At 42.9% G+C, this 23,926-nt stretch overlaps 1 protein-coding gene across 2 annotated transcripts; it reads right to left on the reverse strand.

The window, feature by feature from the left end:
• Positions 1-1,128: 1,128 nt before the first annotated feature.
• On the reverse strand, positions 1,129-23,876 carry PRDM1 (PR/SET domain 1). 2 transcript variants are annotated; one of them, XM_080806680.1, is made up of 7 exons: positions 23,632-23,876; positions 21,788-22,027; positions 15,066-15,185; positions 11,445-11,697; positions 5,137-6,236; positions 4,517-4,645; positions 1,129-4,137 (listed from the first exon to the last, which is right to left on the reverse strand). In XM_080806680.1, exons 1-7 carry the CDS (start codon positions 23,671-23,673, stop codon positions 3,565-3,567), a joined length of 2,457 nt encoding a protein of 818 aa, XP_080662806.1. In that variant the 5' UTR covers positions 23,674-23,876; the 3' UTR covers positions 1,129-3,564. The 2 variants fall into 2 exon arrangements, with proteins under 2 accessions (XP_080662806.1, XP_080662805.1); XM_080806679.1 differs by lacking the exons at positions 15,066-15,185; positions 21,788-22,027; positions 23,632-23,876 and adding an exon at positions 11,913-12,059.
• Between the last annotated feature and the right edge of the window lie 50 nt (positions 23,877-23,926).

Here is a 23,926-nt window from a genome sequence, read left to right on the forward strand (position 1 = left end):
ATGGTTCTGTAGAATTTAGTAGTGCAACCAGCACCATTTGGCACATTTATGACAATAGGGTTCTGGTTTTCTTAACTCCACAGTTACATGTTGGCAGCATTTCAAATTCTTGGCACAGATGTGAATATAAAGAAAAAACATGAAAAAATATATTGGGCAGTTTCGAGTATCCAAATGTAAGGAGCATTATTCCTAACATGCGGCTAGCATGGAACGATGAACTTGGTAATAGAGGAGATGGCAAGCACAAACATTATTTGCAAGGGACTTTTAAATTTTTTTCATTGAGGGCACTAACAGTTTTCTAAAAGTATCTCCTGTTCATATCTACCAAATGAAACTCAACTTTATTTTTTGCCTGGAGACAGGTTAGTTTCTGGATCCTCCACAGACAAGCAAATAAACGCTTTCCCAACACGTGACAGTTGGGACCGCATGGCCATACCAGCATGTCTCTGGGTTTCATCCTGACAATAACCAGCTTCTGGTAAAACAACAGCTGTCTTGAAATTCATTTTAAATGAACAAGTGGCAGATCTACTTTCTGAGCTAAGATGTAAAGGGAAAAAAATACCGTGGGATGTAGAACAGGAAGACTGCAAAAGCACAAAAGAACTTATTCCCTATGGCACGGTCAGTGTTAGCTACTGAGGCAAAAACGTTGTCCTCACTGGGCAAAGTGTTGTTCCTCAACCCAGTTTTCCTCAGTGTCCCTTACCCCTGAGTCTGTTGGGTCTACACACATACACACACACACCACATACATGCTGTCCTGAGGCCAGCAAGGCTAGGGATCCAAGTCTTCCTTACCTCACCACCCGATCCCCATCAATAGATTAAAAGAGACAGACAAAATCCATTACTAATGTTTGAAATGCTTTCCTTAGAGAACACTTCTATAGCTCATAATTGAAAAATCTTAAACTGTTCACTTATGAGAGAAAAGAGATCAACACTTCAGATCACTCACACGTGTGGTCCCCGATGGAAGTGGGGGATGAGGGACTCACTGCTGCTGGGGAGGGTAGGTGGGGCAGGAGAGAGGCAAACACTGTCATGTTCAAAATTGTTCCCTAAGAAGATGTAACTTCACTGGCCCCTCACTGAAGACACTAGACAAGCATTGGTAAAGCATGAACATTTATATTTAATTTACATTTTGACAATTTGCACATAAATAACAATGTAAACCAGTACGTAAACATAAGATAATCTGTTGTTCTAGCAAAGTAAAAAGCCAATAACTTTGGTCAGTTTTAACTTTGATTAGAGGAAGAAAATAAAACCACTGTTGATTGTGGGCTCCACATACACATGTAAGAGGCCTACAAGGGAAGGTCAAATGGCAAAGAGAATCATGTTTCGAGCCATGCGGGTCTTGGTAAAAATTCCCACAAATAAGAAAGCACAAAAGGGAAAGAAGAGAACAAGTGAGCAGAACAGTTAATGTTTGGTGTCAATGTCAGTGTGCAATGCTTTGGTTTACCTACAATTAAGGACTGCGTTGGCCCAGCACTGATCCATAGAAAATCGTCAGTTTTGCCACTTAGAGGAGCAGATCAGTAAGGCTCTGAGGTTTCTCTGGATTCTCCTAAGTTCATTCTTTACTGCAGGCTGACATAGTTGCCATCAATAAAAGGTTGAATGTAGAAACCAGACTGATAAGTGATGCATCAGTTAGTGAGGAAAGGAGAGAAAGAGAAGAAAAGTTAATAGTGGTAAAGGGAGTGATGGGACTTTATTTCCATAACTTGGGTGTGACCACATAATTATAATGTGGCAAAACAAAAATAAAGCCATCTTAGACTGCCCTTACTGGTGAAAAATGGTGCATCTCTCTCTCCCTGGTTGTTATGCAGTCTCCATCTTTGCACCAAGGTTTTGGGGTCTCGTACAATAGCAAGGAGGTGCCCAAGCTCACCAATGTCTATGATGATGAGGTCCTCAAGTGTTAAGCAAAGCCTCAGAAAGGATTTGTTTTTTCTTTTTGCCCTTAGGAAAAGTAGGTTCTTTTACATGGTTTGGCTCACAATTTAAGTGGTTATAAATATATTATATATACACATGGTATAGTGGTATAAATAGATTTATAAATATACATCATTCTTTGCTACACCTTGAATGCTGACATGTAATCTTTGGGCTTAGCAGAGTAAAAGACAGAATGGCACACATTCTGTCCTTCTGGAGCACACTTGGTTTCTCCTGCAGAGTAGCAAATCACTGCATAAGACATCACTTCCTGCACTACTGGACGCACTCAATGAGGTAATTGTTGTTGAACAGCTTTGCAATGCCCTTTCATCTTTAATTAAATTAACCATAAAATGTAAAAACACAAATACTGAGGAAAATCTGAGTTTTACAGAACAAAATACAATTGATGTGTTGGGGATAGGAATGTGCATTGCCTGCTTTTACCCTAAGACAACAAGAATACCCGTTTTTCTTTTTTTTGGTTTTTGTTTTTGTTTTTAAAGTGTGGCCTGAGCCTATCTACCTCAAATCCTTCCTGGTAGAGCACCATGTTTGTGCAATTTTGACATAACAACAACAACAAAAAACCCCAATAACAAAAACAACACCCAGACTCAAGCCCCCAAACCTCACACATACAAAACCACCTGTGCTTTGGGAACATTTTGCGGCGGTTTTAAACATGGCAGTTTGTCTCATTCACATTTTCAGATAATACACTGGGATTCAAAGGTCACGTGACCACTCTGAATGGCCATGTGACTTTGGGGGTGGGGTGACCCTGCTTTTTGGAGAGGAAGACAGGTTGAAAGCCTTCTTCTCTCCTTTCTGGTAAATCTGTGGCTAGGGGGAAAAGAATCTGAACTATCTACACAAACATACAAGTTCCCTTTCTTGTTTCTTCTACTGAAGTTATTATTGGGTAATTCTGCACACATTCCCCCCATGGTATACAAGGCTGTTCAAGTGAGATCTTATGAGTTAACACATCAACTGTCTAACTTTGGCAAAACCAAACCTCATTTTCAAACCATTATTATAGAGGGAGGTCAACTGAAGTAATGTATTTGTTTACTAAATCGTAGGTACTTAGACAGATGTGCAGAAACTATCTACAAAGAATAGCCACAAGACAAAAATATAACATTTATAACTCAAATTACAAGGAATTTTTCCAGTCATTGTAAACTTTTTTAATTATTGCTTTTTGAATGATAAATTGTATAATAAATTATGAAGGATTATCATTGAAAAAATAATTATGGCTAGGCAATAGTCTTAGCAATGGGAAGGCTATGCAAACATATCCACACAAATATTCAAAATACACAGGTTCAAATATATAGATGGGGGTGTAAATAAGTATATATAATATGTATATATATATTGTCTTTGTCTCATTTATGCCCTGAGATTTCAGTAACTTTGGAGTTCCTTCTTTAATTCCAGACAGGTGAGGGGAAACCATCTGCCGTCAGGAGAGCTTCGCAGAACTGGAATTATGTACAAGCATTTGCTACAGGCACCCTGACTTGCCAAGTCATAAGTTAAGAAACAAAACAAAACACTTTTTGTTTTCTGAAAATCTTAAGGATCCATTGGTTCAACTGTTTCCTGTTTGACCTTTACAGGCCCCAGAGGTAGTGGGTTGCTGTGAGCCAACTTCATGAGGGATGGGTCTGATGACTCATAAAGGCTACACCCTGAGAGGAGTCCATTCCCCATGTTTCTTTGCAAAGACACTTTCAGGCCAGTTTCTTCTTTCTCTTTTCTGACCACAGCCAGAATTTCTTTCTCCACCACAGAGGTCACATCGATGTTGTCCTCCATGTCCTCAAGCCGGTCGGCGTTGTCACTGATGTCAAACTTCTCAATTTCTTCGTTGATCCGGGTCAGATCCTCCAAAGGCATCCCTGTGGCTGGGGCCACAGGACAGTTCCCCTTCAGGTGGACCTTGAGGCTGCAGAGATGGATGTAGCTCTTGTGGCAATGGGCACACTTGTGGGGCCGCTCCCGGGTGTGTAGGCGCTTGTGGAGTTTCAGGTGCACAAACTGGGTGAACTTGGCAGGGCACACCTTGCACTGGTAAGGTTTCTCTCCAGAGTGGAGTCGCAGGTGGGTCTTGAGATTGCTGGTGCTGCTAAATCGCTTGTGGCAAACCTACAGTGTGGGGAAGAGGGCAGGGATGGGAGGCGGGAAGACCAGAAGATTAAGAGTTGCCGGTGGGAAGGGCATGCTTACATACCAACGCCCAGCAACCTGTGAGTTGAGAAGCCTCCCCGTGGCACCTATGGTGTGGCATTAAGCAAACAGGGAGATGTGGGCACTGCACGCGAGGTGTTTACTTCCCCCTACCATTTTCCACCCACTGGAAGCCGGCTGTGTCATCACCTCTGCTCCTCAGCAGATACAGGGTTAGGAGACGCGGCCAGGCAGAATTCTTGTGCTGGTTTAGACTACGGGGCTATAGGACACAGGGAGACCGCTCCTGACACATTCTGTACAAAGGTGAAAATTTCTACCGGAAAACACTGCCCACCTGGCATTCATGTGGCTTCTCTCCCGTGTGTACCAGGTAGTGTTTCTGCAGGTGGGCAAGCTGAGTAAAGCCCTTGTTGCAAGTCTGGCATTTGAAAGGCCGTTCTCCGCTGTGCACTCTGAGGTGAACCTGGAAAGAAGCCACGTGCGTTAGCCCTGCTCTCGGTCGGTGGGAAGACCTCACATTTCTGCTCAAGGACTCAGGCATTTATGATGCAGACACTTTAGGAAAACCATCACGTGAGAGCTTAAACCGAACAGATAAGAGCCCCAGTGTTTTCAGAACGCTTCATCTTGTTTGAGCCAAAGGAACAAAAGCCGCGGGCCAACAGGACTTTACACTGACTTTCTAGCCCAAACACCGCATTTTCATTACTCAGAAGAAACGCAGCAGAGAAGTAATTAGTCCGAAGTCACAGAGCCAGAAATGGCCAAAGGAACCCCGCCACCCCTAATCCGCTTTTCCCGCCCGTCTCACAGGTCGCAAAAACCCCTCAGCACCTGCGCAGAGCGAGCCACACGCAGGCGCACAGGCGCACAGTGCGGCCCCGGCGCGCAGGCGTAGTGAGGCCCCGGGGCGCGCAGGCCGGCTGCTGCCCCCGTGTTCGCTGCGTGGCCTACCTTCAGGTTTGAGAGTTGGCCAAAAGTCTTGGCGCAAACGTTGCATTCATACTTTATCTTGCCGTTCTGCTTCTTTAGGGGGTAGGGCAGGGTCTTGTAGCCTGTCATGTTTCTTTTGTTTTTAATGAGATTCATGGCTTCGTCACTGCCAGGGGCCGCCAGCGCCGCTGAGGTAGCTTTGGGCTGCACCACGTGCTCCGCCGAGGCGGCCGTGCCGGCTGTGGGCGACCCGCTGGTGGGGCTGCTCGCCCTGTCCTTCATGCTGGCGGCCGCCCCGGGGAGGGAGAAGGCACTGTGCGGCGCCGGGACGAGCACCTCGCGCGCGTGGTCGGGCTGCAGCGGCCTGCGGGCCCCGTCCGAGGGCAGGGAGCTGGGCAGGGAGGCCGGGCTGAGCAAGGGGTGCGGCAGGCCGCCACCGCCCAGGAGGCTGCCGTAGACGGGGTACAGCCTGGGGAAGAGGCTCAGGTTGCCCACGCCGCCCATGTTGCCCACGGTGCCCAGGCCGTTGCAATTCACGCCGTAGGGGGGCAGAAGGAATTTGGGGTAGTGGGCGTTGTAGGAGGGGATGAAGGCCGGGGGCAGGTGCGGGGCCGGTGCGTACCCCGGGTAGGAGCCCAAGCCTTCGGGGCCATAAGGGGCGTTCAAGTAGGCGTACGAGTCTCGGGGGTCTGGAGGGCAGGGCGCCAGGGGCGACACCGTGTTCCCCGGGCTGCTGTGCGGGCTGCAGCTTTTGAGGCTTTGGTCGGGGCTGCTTCTCGCCGAGGGGCTCGGGGTCGCGGAGGACGGGATGGGAGAGTGAGTGATGTAGGTCGGCCTCTCCATCCCATAGGCTTTCAAAAAGTCCTCCGGCAGAGGGGCCCGGATGGGGTAGACAACCCGAGGGTAGAAGGGCATTTCGGGGCTCCCGTTTTTTCGGAAGTCGTCCGCCTCCTTTTCTGAAGCGAAGGGTGAAATGTTGGAACGGTAGCAGTCCTTTCCTTTGGAGGGGTTGGAGTCCAATTTCAGGATTTCTTTCACGCTGTACTCTCTCTTTGGAACACTCTTGGTGCACAGCTCATTTTTCTCAGTGCTGGGCTGCTTTGGATGGCTCTGGGTTTGTGCTGAAATAAAGACAGGTCCGTTACTCAAAGGGTTATAGAGAACTGAAGTGAAAATGCCAAAGCTGCTCTCTCCTTGAGAAAACCTGAGCGCCAGCTGGCCACAAGTGAGACACACCTGGCTTCTCAACGCCCTCTCATTCTTGAGGGCTCAGGGGCCACTCGCTCAAACGCACCGCTCCATTTCCTTCTGGGCAAAACGGGGACAGTGACAACATCTCAATGAAGAGCACTAACTGGATTATTTTGTTTCTACTAGTAAAAACCGTATGATGGAAAAGTGCTGTTCAAGCTAGAACGGGAGAGCTTCCATTAAAATGGGGTGGAAAAATCCTGGTGTGGGGGTGTCAGAGGTTAATAAAAGTCATTCTGATGTTCACAGTGTACCGAAAGGAAATCAGCACACCCTGCAAACTAGATGTGAAAGATTAAGACTCATTTCAAGTAACAAGCAGTCATCAGTTTTCACCTTGATTCTTGTTTAATACGAATTTGATAAAACCCTGTTCAAACTGCCTGTGCCAAATAGATTAGCAACGTGGATGCCACCCCTTCCCCTCAAGTTGCTGACAACACAAGAATGGCACCAAGGTTCTGTCTGGTCTAACCAGGCTCCCAGCAATGCTGTCCCCTGGAATCACAAGGCGTGACATACTCATCTCTGCCAAACCACAACAGGCACTTCCCGAGCCAGTTCAATTACTTAGAGCACCAAAGAAAACAGGCAGCTAAGATGAAAGCATTTATTCTGTATTATTACTCGATAAATACACTATTTAGGAACAGCAGCAATGAGGACAGTTCCAGACTCTGCAGGCCATCACCAGCCCTACCCCTCCAAACACACGAAACAAACGATGCCTTTGGGAAAACACCAGTCAGAGCAGGGAACACCAAAAACTCCCAGCTCAGCTTTCCCTGGAAATCAAAAGTAAAACAGATGCTGCTTTGCTGGCGCTCTGGTTATCAGAGGGCAATCGCTCCAACTGAACAGCTGCCCCACAAGGAGGAGTAGGTTGAAGGCATGAACCAGCCATGTGTGTGGACACCTTGGGAGGCAGGGGAGTTTTGGCCTCGGTATCAGAAGGGGACAGGTTGGGGACCGTGCTGAAGCCTCTGTAAAAGTATCATTCACCGTCTCAAAAAAAAAAAAAAAAAAAAAATTCTATTTTATTTCACTCAGAAAGCACTCCAGGCTTGATATCTGATAGGTCTAGAAATGAAGTCTGTGGAAGTCCAGATTCTGAACTCTTCAAATCCATTCTCTGGACTGTCAGGCTTGAGGGATTCGATTCCAGTTTGAGAGGCCCTCGGAGAATGTTATCTCCTGCTAGCTGTTATCAGTTACTCCTGGGTGAGCCAGCAGCCCCAGAATAAACACAGCCAAGACACTATCAGGGAAGATGCTGATGGGAGCAGTGATGGAAAGCTTGTTGAGGGAGAGGGATTTCTGAAGCCACTAAACCAAAATAAATAACCCCTTATCGGGCCAATATCAGTCTTTCAGTGAGGCCCAGCAGGCAGGAAGTTCAAATTGTCACTTTTGTTTTTTAAAGCTGAAATGGTAAAGGAAGAGAGACAGCTAAGTTGGGAAACTGATAGGCGAGGCATCTCACAGTCACAGGAAGGAATTTTATGGAGGTGAAAAAGAATAATCTGGAGACACCCGTGTAGGCCCACATTAAAAAAAAGATGGCACCCTCATAAAACGTACAGAAACTTTACCATTTTCACGTGGCAAATTATACCCCAGTCTCAAAATTTTTCCAGTGGCTTCGATACTCTCTTGGTTCTAAAGTTCAACAGATTGAGACCATAAGCAAGAAACGAGTGTCCATCAGCAGCCCTGTCCCTCCTATTTAGTTAGGTGTTCTCACTAGGTACCTTAATAATTCAGTTATTAAACTGAAAACAAAGCTAATGACTGGGCCAACAAACAGGAAAGTCAGAATCTGTAATTTTCCATGCAAAATTCTTAGCACAGGGCCCAGCACATAGTAAATTTACAATCAATGTTTGGTCTCTCTTATGCCTCCATAGAAAAAAAAAATTCTATTTTCTTCCAAAACAATATCCAGAGGGAAATGTTAGCCCCCTAAGTTGTTCTAAGGTGGAAGTCATGGAATCTATGTGAAGGTACATTTTAAAAAATCATCCTTCAGCAGCTGAGTAATCAGTAGAGCTGGTGTCATTTCTGACTCTCCCACTCAGCAGCAGCTTGAGTTAACATGAAGAAGAAAATCAAGATCTGTTTTTGTTCTTAAATCTTAAATGGCTGTAGGCGGACGGAGTCATTTCAAGAGTGAACTGCTTCTGAAGGCTCTGAATGGCTTAATTATGCCGACTCACATTTTCGATCTATAATAAGAACCCCCAAGACTACAAGAAAGAACCTAGAAGTTCTGCAGTAGGCAAAACAAAGTCTGTTTTCAACTGAAACTGAGAAAGCAGATTAACATTTAGAAGTCTATAATTTGGTCAACTGTTTTCTAGATGGGTTGGTTAGATACATAGGAAAAAATACCAAAAAACCTGGGAGGGGTAAGAGTTAAATTTAATAGTTTCTACTCCTTTTCTTTCTTTCTTTTTTTTTTTTTTTTAAATGCCAATTTGCTATTGCTGGCTACTTACTTTTTTTTTGGGGGGGGGGCTCAGTTTAATTCGAATCTCTTCTCAAAATTCTACCAGTTGGACCATCATTGCCATTTAAAGTCCTCACCGAGACTCTGGCACAAACCTCTATTGTGCGGGGAGCACGGAAACCCAACACAACTCATTTGAAGACACAATCTACCTATTAGGCCTGATGAAAGAGTGGAAATTTTCCTGATCAGAGGTTCAATCATCAGTTACCACACCTAAGACAACTGGTTTCACAATCAGCATCGGGAGTCTTGGCTTTTAATGTGACTGGTTATTTGTTCACTCTCCTTCTTAACTATGAATACTGGATAAGGAAAGCGTCCCTGAAAATGTTAAGCCACCATTTAGAAAAAAATTCTGCATAAATAAAAAGGAACTTTTGTGGGAACAGAAGTGTCATTTCCACAATATACATGGAAATTGCTCTGAACACAGAGAATAAGCACTTGAATCTTAAATGTTGTGCAAAGCCTTTCTTCGGGGAATAAAAACGCAGGGCCTTTGAAACCATATTCGGTGAAGGATGTAGGTGAAAAAGCTTCTTTGTGGTTGGTGCAAAGTCACTGGGGTGGGTCACTTCAAATGGAGTTACTGTTTGAAAAAAAAAAAAAAAAACCAACCAAGGTCTTTCTCTGAATTCACAAATGATGAAGTTCAAGGAGTGTAAGGAGACCCTCAAGAAGAAGTGACTTGCATTGCTGAGAAAGTCAGGAGGAAGCAGCACATCTTCCTCTGAGAGGCTCTGCTAGACTATAAGCTGTCTTTTACCATGGGCCTGGCATGGCGGGTCTGGCACGTGCAAATGCCGAAACAGCTGAATGGCTCCTGGGGTGCTCAGCAATACCACAGACTCTTGGGAGCTCAGAAGAGATATGAGGGAAAAGAACTGACTCCTTTGGTCAAGACCTCACTCACCCCTCATGCTCATGTTAGTAGCCAGCTTATTTCCAGTGATTCCAAGACCTCTTCCTAAAGTTCAAGGGTGCCCTGAGTGTGATATGTGTGTGTGTGCGTGTGTGTGTGTTTGTGTGTGAGTGACAGAGAGGACCATGAATGCAAACTTGAAAGGTGATCCTGAGAGGGAGATTCATAAGCTTTCATAGTCCCAGCTTTTCAGAAAACTGCAAATACGGTATTGAGATGGTAGGGAGATCAAGTAAACTAGACAGTGTGGGATGAGCACCAACTAGCTACAGAGTTGGCTTAGCCTGACCAGGGCAGGTAATGGGTTTGTTAACTGGTCCTAAAGTTGAAGTCAAAATCCTAATCTATGTTAAAATTAACATTCATTCCAAATGTTTCAAAGGTGGAAATGTGAACTAAAGCAATTGAGCCGTCAGATAAAACAATTAAGCCTGCATTATCAACAATTGGTGAATCTGGGTAAGAGGTACCTGGGAATTCTTTGTACTATTTTTGCAACTTTTCCTCAAGTTTGAAATCATATCAAAACAAAAACTTAACAAAAATTTCAAAATTTAGATGCCAAAACTTTTACATCAAAAGGACCTACTGTTAAAAAACTTCCTTAAAATGTAGCAGTCTAACCGAGAACACAGAACCATAATTACAACAGACTGGAGTTTTATGGTCATTCTTAAATTGTTCCTAGAGATCACTTGAGAATGACTAAAATGAGGTAGCCTTTTGCAGAGGGGTTATGGCAGTAACTTCAACCAAATAAAAAAGTAAAAGCTTATAAACCTAAGGAACTGAGAATTTTTTAAAACAAAGTGTTAGGTGGGACGCCTGGGTGGCTCAGTTGGTTAAGCGGCTGCCTTCGGCTCAGGTCATGATCCCAGCGTCCTGGGATCGAGTCCCACATCAGGCTCCTTGCTCAGCAGGGAGCCTGCTTCTCCCTCTGCCTCTGCCTGCCACTCTGTCTGCCTGTGCTCGCTCGCTCTCTCTCCCTCTCTCTCTCTCTGACAAATAAATAAAATATTAAAAAAAAAAACAAACAAACAAACAAAAAAAACAAAGTGTTAGGTGGCTACTGTAAAAGTGATACAGAGGTTAGATAATTAGGTTTTTGCCTTAAAGAAGGAGGCTAAGATATAAAATCTTTAGTTATCCACTTAGAATAATATTTTAAAAATTATAGCTGTGAGTTTTTCTAGAAAACAGTGTGCGGTGTTCTATATCAGACCATACATTGATAACCAAATGTGCATCTCTACAATATTCCAACACACACTGTAAGCACCAACAAATCACCACAAACAAGGGCTATACCTCGCATAATAGGCATGTCAGGACCAATTCCTTTTTATACTCCCACCTGCCCCCTTTTGGAAAGATTAGAATTAGACATATATTTCTTCCTGTAACTTTCTGAATTAAACACTCAAAATAGCTCTTAATATTTTACATGATCAAATTTCTTAATGGGGGACAGGGACTACAAAATTTTTTTTCCCTTTTCCTTGTCCCTTGTTTAAAGCCACCTACTTGGCCCCACACATAGAGCCGTATAATTAAACAACATGTTATTAGCTCCTAGGGGCAGAACTGACATTACTGGCATTTTAAATTTTTTTATTATTATTTTTTGTTCTATAATCCACTTACTGAGATTCATCATTGTTAGCTCTCCGGGATAAGGGTAGTGAAGCCTCTCTGCAAAGTCCCGACAATACCACACAAGAAGCTCCTGGTTGGCAGGGATGGGCTTAATGGTGTAGAAGTAGATGTTCATCCCGTTCTGACACGCAGCCAGGTTCTGCTCCCGGGCAGAGTGCGCCGGATTCACATAGCGCATCCAGTTGCTTTTTTCCTCATTAAAGCCATCGATGAAGTGGAGAAGCTCCCCTCTGGAGTAGATCTGTCCGAACAAAAAGACAGACGTGTAAAAGAAAGTCAGCCCCAAAGCAATGACAAGCTTCCCCAGCACCTCCGAGAAGAAACACGGCAAGGACCGTGTGTGATTTCTCATTCCCTGTTGCCCACATAGAAAAAGAATGCAATTGGTTTAGCCAGAGTTGTCTTGAATCAGCAGAAATCAGGACGGAAACAGGTAAGGCACACTTTGTCAGTTACCTTTTCCATTTCAGTTTTATCATCTTTTCGTGTTGGGGGAAAAATGACAGAAGAATGAAACACCACATTTCATTTAAGGAGCTGCCTCGGACGGATCAAACCACCAGAGAGTATTACTTTTGCTACAGCCGTGAACGGCAAATGGGCGAAGCTTCTAACTTTAGTTCCGATTATGCTGACTTTGAATGCTTTGAGTCACTGGGTAGAAGACCAAGCCAACCGACTACGTCAAACTGAGTCTCTCAACTTTTTCTATGGCCTCTGTACTTGCCGTTTCCTACACCCCCGCCCAAGGCTTAAACTATGCAAACATCCTCCACCCCCAAGCCTCCAAGTCCAGAAGTAACACTTGCTCATATGAATACTTGGAACCCTGCCTTTTTGTGGAAACACTGGGTGGGGCAAAGGTGAACTTCACCTGCCATAACAAAGTGAACACCGGGACAGAAGCCAGGATTTGACAGTCGACTGAGAAGTCACTTTTCCTCTTGATAAACATGTTCAGCCTTGCACTTCTCTTTCAAGCCGAAGGAGGGGAGAGGGAACCCTCTTATCTGTAAGGTGGTTGGCTAAAACACCAACTCACAGAGCCCTCGGCATGTGTTTTTCGAAAAAAGAACAGGAAGAAACTATTGTCCCTTAAAGGCAACGCATAGTGAAGAATTCTCCCTCCCTCCCAGTGATATGGACGCACTCAGGCTTGATTCGGTAAAAAGACAGAAGTGAGAATAGGAAAAATTAAAACATTCATTCTTGCTGAAACTACTTTATAAACCAACTCCTCACTCCTCCACAGAAAGTTTCTCTCTCTCCCTCTTTTTAAGGGACTTAAAAAGATTTAAGAAATTTCCTTATCCTTCTTCAGACTTAAGAAATTTCCTTATCCATCTATAATCAATACCTGGTTATCTGCAACTTGTAGTCTTCAAGTAGTAGGACACTGTTCGTAGCAGAAATTTGGCTCTAACCGGACAGCAGAGTATGGCTTTGTTCCTAGTCACATACCGACTATGATAGTCTATAAATCGCGTCTGTAGTTCACTCACACGTTATCAGAAACAAAAAGGAACTCTGTCCCTTTAACACGGGCAGTAAACACCAGAATCACTTTCTTTTAAGAGTAACTTCCTGTAAATTGTGAAGGGGGAAATACATGTGGCTTCATCAAAGCAGCTTGTGAGAGCTTTTGCGGTGTGTTTTGTTAAGAGAAAATGGAACAAGCCTGGGTGAATTCTGCTATCAAGAGGGGTTTTCAAGTTTGTTTACTCTGATGTGCAAACTTCCAGGAACATGGGGTTCCATCGTTCTGCACTCTTCGCTGGGCGGAGACTGCTTTCTAAAGCTACGGGGCGTGGGATTCCAGTCAGCCTTCCATGGACTACAATTTACTGTATCCTCATTTAAAAACAGAAACGACTGTGCCATGAAGTCATAAGCACACACACACGAAAATAAAATAATGCGTACATCCAATGAACACTGCTCCTTCTCACCTCACTACACTACCATATATTATCAGGAAGATTAAAAATGTGCTGACTCATAGTACAGTTACAAGAAATGTCACTGGTTTCTCAACTTGAACATCCCTACTCTTCTTTGACTGTGTAATTTGCATGAAACTTTTTCTTTCCTTACAACAGATGTTCATATTCCTGCCAGCAAAAATCAGGATGCTTTTGACAACATGTGGGGAGTTTTCTCCTACAATATCCTTTGTATGTGAAAGACTGATTCAGATAAATCCTCCCAGGGAGAGCATTTCAGTTACTTAGGGTGAATCTTTAATGAACCAGGGAACTGGGACAGAGATAGGAGGTTCTTAGGTATTTCTTGCTTTTTAAAAAATGATCATACATTAAATAAGTCTTAGGTCGGGTTGTGTTAATTCAGACTTTTGACTCCAAGACTTACACACTTCTGAGAAGACTTTATTGCCAATAAAGGCAAAAATGTAGTCACTGACATTTTGCCCATTATGTCACAAAGTAAATATATTTTAAGCATGTGTAATTATTAAATAAAAATTGAGCACACAGTTCTTAGAGAACAGTTCTTCGTGCTCTTTCTTGTTTGGAAAAATAGTAAAAAAAAAAAAAGTCTAAAAACACAAAACTTCCTGTATTTAAAAAAAAATCCTATTTCTATGGAACAGCATCTGAATGATTCCCAAATAGAAGTCTTTTATAAAGATACTTCTCCCGAGATATAACCATGGTAGGTAAAAACTGGCCAAAATAAGTATAATCCAGTTTTGGTGGTTGTTTCTTGCAGCTGTTTTTTTAAAGAATTAAGATTCTTAAAAAATTCAAATAATGGTTCCCTGGTAATCATGTACGTTTTATGCAAGTATGCATAAAAAAATTACTTTTAAATTTAGTAAGCATGTTCCTATTTTCTAATTGAGAAAAGTGAATATCCTAGAGAGATCTATGGGAAGAAGGAAAGCAGTCTAATTTTTGTCCCTGTTCCCTTCTAATTCTGGGTCTTTTGTTCAAAAACTCCATCTAATTAGTTCATCTTTGAGGTCCTTTCTAATCCCGATATTCCAAAGGAGGTTGTATGGGCCAGATTTTAAAGCTCTCACAAGATTGTAAGCACCTCCCTTACATGGGAGTAATGTACAAACGGTCAAACCCAGCAGTTTTATGATGCAGACGCAAGTCCCAGTCATCTCCATTCCCCTGGTGGCATCTTCTACCCATCCTTCCTTAACGGCATTTATTTTCAAGCTAATTCATTTACGATTACTCTTCCATTCAATTAAAGTTAACTCAGCAAGAAATCAAGAAGGGTGAAATCTAAGGCTTGGTGACTCATTACTACTTCCTTGCAGAGAAATGCAAATGAACTTACCCTTGAAGCAAGCAGCACACTGTTTCCTTTCATCACAAAGCTCTAATGAATTGCAAAAATTAAGATTCATATACAGTCCATATCTCCATCCTTAATCACCTAGGGGCTGCATTTCTAGAGCCAAACAATTAACCGGTTTCAATCACATTTGCTTACAACTCCCTGTGTCCACAGGGGCCTGGAATAGTTGTGGTAAGCCTGAGTACAGGTTGAAAAAGGAAGTGACCCAGCACTTCTGGCTCCATTCCCCCCCCACCTTTAATTCTTAAGGAGTCTGAAAAAATTTTCCCTACTTACCCGCCAGAAATATTTCCTGTTGGCGTTCTTGGGAACAGTATCATTGGTGTAGATTTCACCTACTAGAGGTCCAAAACGTGTTCCCTTTGGTATGTATTCTTTACTCACCACTCCAATAACCTGAAGGGGATAAAACATGAAATAATTACTTCAAACTGTAAAATATTAACCAATGTTTTTATTGAATCGAATTGGCAAGTGGTAGTACAACCAACAATGACAAAATGATGATACAGAGAACAGATATCAATGGTGCCCACATAATTTTAACAACAATGTTCATCTTAGGGGGAAACCAACTTTTACGTTCCCAGGTCATAAGTAAATACCCAACCAAGCATTAAACTAGTCTAAAGGATTATTCTCTGGTGACTTTTTCATTTTTACTATTACTTTTCCTACTAGAAGATCAGAGAGGGTAACCATTCTGTTTTATCTGATTTTAGAATCAGATACTACAGAATTAGATGGTCAAGATTAAATTATTTCAGCCTGCTCCTAGTTTCTTATTTCTCCTTCATCAAACCATAAACACAGCATGCTTGAGGGGAAAAGAATAGTTTTAGCTTCAGAAACCAAAATAATGCTCTTGGGTTGTTCCACAAAGACCTAAGGAACCAGAAGAAAAACACATTATATTCTTTTCATTCCAAATGAGGTGTTGTTTTGTTGGTTGGTTTGTTTGTTTGTTTTTTCATAACTTACAAGTTCTCTGTAATAGAAGAACGATCTTTCAAGTGACTGACTTTGTTCTTCCCTAGTATCTTCTACTCAACAGTGGTCAAAAGTCGTCCTTTGAAATGGAATTTATACTGAGGAGAGCTGTGGGTTCTGAGAGCTGGGGTTCTAAGATCTGAGGAAATGACCTTCTCAGACTGGATGTATCACACTAGGGCCCTGCTAAAGAAACAAGTTAACTATGCCAGTTCCTCCTTGATGGTAAATTTCTTTAAGGGAGTGAAAAAAAATCACCAACCACGAATCAGGAAGCAATTCATCACTATTTAAAAGAAGTCCTCTGTAAGGAGTCCTCTGCAACATTTCAGTTAGTTACAGTTTTATATACTGGTTTTTATTCAGTCACTTTCTCATTTTTATTTATTTATTTATTTACTTATTTTTGGTCTGAAATCACCTACAAATTAACTTACTGAATACCTTACTGAAATGGATCAAGAGGGGAGGTAAAAGAATATTTACTTCCAGGTTTTACTAAGCCCGATGGTTCCTGTGTAATTGTGTACCTGCTGTGGCAGGTCCAAATATATGTATCAATAAATGGGCACAGTGGAATCTCAGATTTTGGTTGTGACATACATTGATACATCAACACATCTCATGAAGAACTTAAAACTTGTTGAAATGGATATGGAATAAGCACATCTCCATGGTTGTAACAGTCCAATCTTTCTCATGTACATTTCTTATCAGCCAGTGATTTTTTAAACAATCTAGTATTTAATATACAAGCCAATAGAGCATACCCAGACTGGAAAGACAGGAAAAAGAAAGAAAGAAAGAAAGAAAAAATTTCCTACACCTAACACAAGTTGAAACAATGTTGTGAGCTAAAGTGTTATTTTTGGTACTTTATGAATTTCTGGCAGAGAGCTGAAAAAAGCAGATGTTCATCTCGTCCTCCTCTGCCTTCATTTACATCTATGTGCCCTTTCAATACAGTTCATCGTTACTGGTATTTGTTGGCAGTAAAACTACTGGGGACAGGAGTAGCTCAGAGCAGTCTTGAGATAAAAATATGTACTAAAGCTTAAGTAGACTTACTTATGAGGATTTCATTATTTATGATACATTATTGAACCTAATTAATTTGAAAAATTCATGGAATTGACTTCTATGACATGCAAATCATTTGGCATTCACATTTGAGTGATTATTCCATAATATTAAGATGACAAACAGGAAAAACAAATAATGTCATTTGTTGGTGAGCCAATAATTAGCAGTTGATATTTTCAACATATCCACTTTAAAGCAGTAATTTAAAGAAAGGTACTCAACTGGTTCATCAACTTTGTTTTAAATTACAGTCTCTTGCAGACAGTGTCTTGGGAGTCAGAGCTTGATTACCAACAAGTAGCATTACATTGAGGTCAGGTTTTTTTTTCCCCCCTTCCAAATTGCTCTTTTTTTTCAAACCCATGGGCCTCTTGGTTCTCATTTATCACTCTTATACTAAGAAAACAAACAAAATTTTCTTATGACCAAAAAGAAATCAACCTGAATTTTATTCTTACAAAAGAATTTGCAGAAAACATAACCACCCAGCACCTATTTGAGAACAACTATAAGCGAGTCACTGAGGAAGCTATAGTACAGTACTTGCCATCTATAACCTTACAAAGGCAACTAAGTAAGCAGACAGAACAACAATTAAGAAGAGGAGGGTCTTTGGTGGAAGAGAAGTCTATGAAAATACTCAAGCCGCAAACAAATAAAAGAACCTACACTTATCATGGCGAGCATTTCATAATTTTTTAAAAAAAGAGCCAAAGAGCCTCAATATTAGATTATCTTTACAAGTGGCACAGAACCCTATTATTTCAAGTTCCATTATACACATAAACTCACACAAAGTGGATACACAGAGACACAAAATAATAGAATTTCAAGGTTGGAAGGAATTGTGTAGCTTAAATACAATCTCTTTCCATTCCCAGCCCAGCACTTTAGTATAGGATAAATAGCTTCATCTCAAATCCATGTCCGAGACATTAGTCAAAGAGGACATACGAGCTGCAATTCTAGGATTACAGCACTCGGCAAGATTACAGCGCTTGGCTAGGTAACCGGAGGGGGAACAGGAACCAAGGTTGTTTTTAATGGGAAGTGGAAGACCAGGTCCTATTCCCCGCCTTGCCCCAGAAAGATCCAGATGTGAATCTTAGCCAACAATATTCTATCCCCAGAGCAAGCACTTGAGACTGAGGAATCTGGTATGTGCCTTGGATTTCACAGTGCTAAAAAAAACTAATTAAGAACGTGTTCACCTAAGCTTGAGAAGGAAACTTCACTGGAACTGACCAGGGTCCTAAAGAATTATTACTAGGGTCAGGCTGCTGTCTGTGTGTCTCCCATAATCCTATCTGGGAGAAGACCCTGCCTCCACACTGGCCTTGCCTCCTCTCTCGCCGCCCCACAAGCCCTTCCACGCAGTGCCTTACGTTAGGAGCGAGCCCTTCCTCCACTTGGGCAGATCCGTCTCTGTCAGTGGGCTCAGTTACAGCACACACCCTGATGTCTGAGGCTTCCAGACAAAAAAAGGTGGGGGGGGGGCTTGTTTTTCATTGTACAAAACGAAGATTTCACAACTTAGGATGGGGCTTACTGAATTTAAGTCCGATATGAAGGAGAAAATGAACTTGGTTTTTTTTAAAAGCAATTCCTCCTTTAGGGAATCTACAAGCACACACATATAGCAGAGGGCTTTAAGCAGAAACATTATTCAGGTTTAAATGTGGTTTAAGCATCCTCACCCCAAATTACATTAAGATGATTTTAATTACTAGCTATCTCTTCCCCTCCCCAAATCCACCCCCCCCATAGAAATGACATATTCGATGAAAATTTTATTTCGAACATAAGGATATTTGCATTGAAATGACTAGAACTCTGCAGTGGACTAAGACTTCAGTTTGTAATTCACTTCTTTTTTTTTTTTTTTTTTGGAAAGGGAGTGGGGTGAATGGAGATGTTTTTGGAAGATTTCCTCCTTGATTATATTAAAGGAAACATGGTAATGTCTTGGCACATTGTCTCACAAATAAAAGGCAGTAGGAAGAAGAGGGAATTGCATGTTATGGTGAGATACCTTTTACAGATGGCTTGAGTTAATAATGGACTTCAATCAAAATAGGCATTCGGTGAGTCCCCATCATGGGTCTGATGTTTATCATCACATGACTCTTGGAGGTCAGACTTAGAGCCACCGTGCCTCTTGAATATAAGCAAACTCGATACAGGCTGGTGCTTCTAAAATATAACTGTTTAAATTGATCTGCCTGTATGCACGTCTTCACAAAAGATTATTTCAGGAGGACAAGGGGAAAATCCCCCCTAAAAGAATAACCCATCAGTTTAAAAAAAAAAAAGTTTTAAAAGTTTTGAATAGTATGTCTATATTTGGTTTGAGTTCTGGAAATAGGAAGTAAGAACGGGCTCATTAAAGGTACAGAATGATTCTAAACCAAATCTAAAAATGAGGGTCAAGATCAGAAATTTGGTTCGTATGTTTTGTTTTTAAACCAAAAGAAAAAAAAAAAGGTGCTGACACATAGCACAAATTCATAATGAAGAATAGTCTTGTTAAAAAAAATCCCCAAGTATGTCAGCACAACAGTTCACAGTGTAACATCTTCTGTTACTTAAATGAAAACATATAAAGAAAGGCAAGATCAACCAGTGAGATAAAAACCCCTTACAGAAAGGCTCCCCCCCCCCTTTCCATGGCTGGTGGGACCGAAAGAACTAACTGAATAGTGTCAATGTAAACATTTCATCCATCCTGAAGGTTTCTGCCGGAGACCTGGCTGTCAGGTATCATACCCTCCCCATGGCTCAGTTCCATGCACCTCTCTCCCCACCACAAGGGAGCTGTCCTTTCCCAAAGTGCAGAAAAGAAGGAGAAAGAAACAGAAAAACAGGTACAAATTCCAGAGTGAATGTAAGACAGCATCACATTAGAGTTGGCTTCCTGGTTGCTTTTATGATTAGGAACTGGAGATGTGTTATTCAAGTGTTTCAGTTAAATAAAACATGGGAAAAGAGACGAGGAGGACCCTGATCTCTTATTAGGTGAGTTTTGAAAGACCCTCTTTAGGGATACAAGGCACTGTATGAACATACTGAAATAGGAAGTTATATGTTCAAAGGGGAAAAAAAAACACAAAAAACAAACAAGCTTAATAAAGGATCCAGGCTGAAAGACGTAAAGACGATAAATAAAACCACAGTGACACCAAGAGGGGCCAGTGTAGCATAATCAAGAAGCACTGGCTGGGGAAGTCAGAACTTTGCTCCCAGTCCTGGCTCAGACTTCTCACTACACATCTCGAGTAAGTGACTATCTTTCTGAACCTTGGACTAATGATCTGAGGACATTCCTTTATTTAGCTATGATTTTAAGTAGAATGATGGAAATGGAAAAACAAGCTAAGAGCTGAACGGGAGATAAGAAAGAACATTATAGAATGAAAAAGCAAAGATGATCCACAGAATAGAGGCCTTTATTTCAGTCCACTGGGTAGGACAGGGCAACACAGCACCAATGAACCCTGGGAACAGACCACTATTTGGTCAAATGCGATATGGGAAAAAACACACGACACCTTCTAAAGCCACAGCCAAACCTTAAATAGCCAAACAAATCCTACATTGATTTCACGGGCCACGTATTATGAACTTTTCTATTGAAAAGAGTGTTACTCTCAGAAAGAGGTATAATTAAGGCCGACCTCTGGGGTTAAATTTTAGGTTAACGTTCATGTACAACTGCAATTTAAATTTTGGTTTTTATGAAATCTGCCTCTATTCTTCCAGCAGGGGGAAAAAAAAAAGTTAAGCTTTAATGAAACTCAAAGCAGAGCTGCTCTATTTAATTTTAGACAGCTGTGTCACCCCCTCACCAAAAACACTGAACTCAGACAAACAGGAAAGAGACAAAGTATTTTCCAAACAACGGTCTCCCCCGACTCCTTCAAATACTGTTCCTTGGGGAAGGAGAAAAAGTGATCGGACAGGGCTCTAGTGAACACTCCCAGTATCCAGTCATAGATTCCCACAGCAAGGAATCACTTCTTTGTGAAGGCAGAGACAGAAATGACAGTGACCCATGGTAGTCCTGGGGGTGGGAAGTCTGTTGAGGGTCAATTCCCTCCACTCAGCTCTGTAGTAGAGACAAGCAGGAACCACTGCAGTAGCTGAATTCTCAAAACAAGAGTGGTTCTGCAAGTTATTTCACAGCTAAACATCACGCCTAGCTATAATCGTTATATAAAAGGGTAAACACAAATCCTTTGCTCATTCCAAGTTTGGGTCTCCAGCCCCTTTGAAACAACAAAGAGGGTACCCACTTCAGAGGCCAGTAAGGAATCAGCTTGCCTGCCCCAGCCAGAGCAAAGGAGCTGCGGCAGATAAACAGTGGTTAGCTCTGAAGTCATCCGGACAGAGGACACTTTTACACGAACCTCTTCTTGGTTTATACCATCACTTCGGTTCATAAACACGTCAAGGTTTTGAGTACAATTTTAGAAACCCAGCTAATAAAGCTGGCCCATTAAAAAGAAGAAAGCCACCTAATGACCCAAAGGAGACAAAAGCAACAAGGAAAACTTTTTTTCTAAGAAAGTTCTCTCCCTCAAAAACTCTGCTACACCTGGAGGACCAGGGTCAGCGAGTGCAGGGTGGACAGTGGCTTTCTGGAAGGCTGCTGACAATTTCGCCCACCTCGGGCTGCCGTCGGGCTATGCCATGATGTGTCAACTTGCCAGAAGATTTAACTGTTTCCTAATTAGGATGGAACAGTGGAGGGCTGGAGGAAATGAGGAGGACAGACTGAGGGGAGGAGAAAGCAACGAAAGGAGTGAATTAAGAAATCAATTATTTACTGATACAGATTCTCACAGAAATACGAGGCTGCAAGGGCAAGTGGTAGGGAGACTGGGTGCCCCAGGCCAACCTTCTTCAGCAAGAAACCAGAGGCTTACCTCTTTGCTGTTGGTGGCGTACTTGAAAAGCAGATTCCTCGGTAGGGATGCCTCTGCCTGAACCGAAGTCCCTCCGTCGGCACCGCAGTCCCAGGGGTGGTCGTTCACAATGTATGTACACTTCTCTTCGAACTCAGCCTCTGCCCACAGAGTCATGTCTGCGTCCTCCATGTCCATTTTCATGGTCCCGTCCGTCAAGCCTCGCAACCTCACAGTGCTGGAGCTACACTTCGGGGCAGCCTGGAAGAGAAGAGAAAAAGGCCTTTAATCCCCATTGTCCTGTGGCTCCGTCCCAGAGGCTATGACTAATACAGGAGTCCGGAGACTTGAAAAGCAGATGCAGAGTGCCTGGTACAGTTGAGTAAGAGCCAACACGCCGTATAAAGAAGACCGCCTTGAAGAAGCAAGGTTTTCAAATGCTACTCTTACTTCGTTCTTAAAAAAAGAAAGACAGACAAGACTGTGGCAAACTCACTGGGGGTTAAAGGAAGGAGGAAAGAAAGAAAGAAGTTAAAGAACCACCTCGGAACAATCCCCGGCTTGACCTCTCACAGCAGAAGAATGCTGTGGGCGCTCGGTCCTAGGTCCCAGAGCTCCTGGGGTCATGGCCGCCAGACCCTCAGCGCTGTGGAAAAGCTGCCTCAGAAAAGTGTCACAAACAAGGAGAGGAAGAGGAAGGACCTCTGTCTGCCTCTGAATGAAGCTAAAAATGGAAAGCGCGTGTGGGGCAGGAGCGGAACCCAGCCGGCCTTTTCCAAATGGGGAAGACTGAACTTTCCCACCAGCTCCCAACGCAAAACAACTTTCAAAACAACTCGCCGCCGCCCCCCCCCTCCACTGCGCGCTCCCTTTCATCCTCTCACATGGAAGACTGAAAGGGTTGCATCCTGCCAGCATCACTGAGCTGCAGCTTTTCAGAAATGGTTCGGGAGCACAGGAAAAAGAGGAGGAAAAAATGGGCGAAAGGGAAAAACTCCTGGCAGTTTCCTTTGGTGGGCATCTCACGCCAGATTGAAAGAGCAAAAACAAAGCATAAAACTGTTCAATAGCATTCCCTGCAGAGAATTCCTTTAGGAGCCCTCAGCTACAAATAGCACTTTCCATTTAAATCTGAAAGTGTACGAATTCCCAGAAGTCACTGATGTGCTTCAGTTTACTGTAACTAAAGTTCTAACAAATATAGAAGACTCAGAGGACAGGCTTTTGCTTCCACTTGTAAACTGATAAGGATATTCCCGCAAATCCCCCCTTACACACTCAGGAAAAGTGCTTTCTGGAGAGAGAGAGAAAAAAAAGGTAAACAACTTCTGCAACGCTTTCCCATACAATGTTTGATGAAAAGTAGGAACATGGGCATCATTTCCACGTAAGAACGTGTCCTCCTTAGAATGTAAACACAATTCTCCGCTTCCAAGTGGCTTTCACATTCTTCTCTTTCTTCCCTAAATATGATGCTCTTTTAGAAAGAAGTCAGATGCAAAGTTGTCTTTCCTGAGTGACGTTTTAAACAAACTTGCTTGTTTTTATTTAGTTCCAACATGTACAGTCATGATGCCACATAAGTGTTAAAATAAAGCAAAATGTGAAGATTCAGTCAGCCGGGAGAAGTCACTTCAGCGGTGGGTAGGCAGGAGCCACTACCGAAATTTCAATGAATTGACAATTATGCCTCGAACTGAAAGGGTTAATGATTCATAAGGAAAAAAGTCTTACAAATGTTTGACAGTTCTAAGAGCCCTAAAGCAGAACCACTCCTGGTTTCTACTGCGACTACGCTAACAACCACCACCACCACCACCATTTCTGATCAATTTCAGAATGAAAAACAAGATCAAGCTCCTTACCAAGGTCGTACCCACACGCTTTTCCAAGCAAATATCCAACATCGGAGAAAAGTGTCGCTCATCTCTACACAGTCCACATTTCCTCCGCGTCCCCCCGCGGGCTGAGGACTGGCGCGCAGCTCGGCGGTCCCTCCTCCTCCACGGCCGCCCCGGCGCCCGCGTCCCGGCTCTCCGCGGCGGACAGGTGCCGCGCGCTGCTCTGCCTCTCCGCAGCACTGGAGGGCTGAGTGTCACCGCAGCACTTTCAGTCTGTGTTAACCAGACCGGAGGCTCCTTTCCCCTCCCTGCTGCAGAT

The sequence above is a fragment of the Martes martes genome (assembly GCF_963455335.1).
Source record: "Martes martes genome assembly, chromosome: 6".
NCBI lineage: Eukaryota > Metazoa > Chordata > Mammalia > Carnivora > Mustelidae > Martes > Martes martes.

What these genes read in the sequence shown, in the direction of transcription:
- PRDM1 (XM_080806680.1), bottom strand. Translation starts at nt 23,673, where the DNA reads ATGTTGGATATTTGCTTGGAAAAGCGTGTGGGTACGACCTTG. An exon ending in ACGCCACCAACAGCAAAGAG is followed by an intron (nt 15,186 to 21,787) that starts GTAAGCCTCTGG and finishes TATCCCCTTCAG; the next exon opens with GTTATTGGAGTGGTGAGTAA. An exon ending in GCCAACTCTCAAACCTGAAG is followed by an intron (nt 4,646 to 5,136) that starts GTAGGCCACGCA and finishes GCTTCTTTCCAG; the next exon opens with GTTCACCTCAGAGTGCACAG.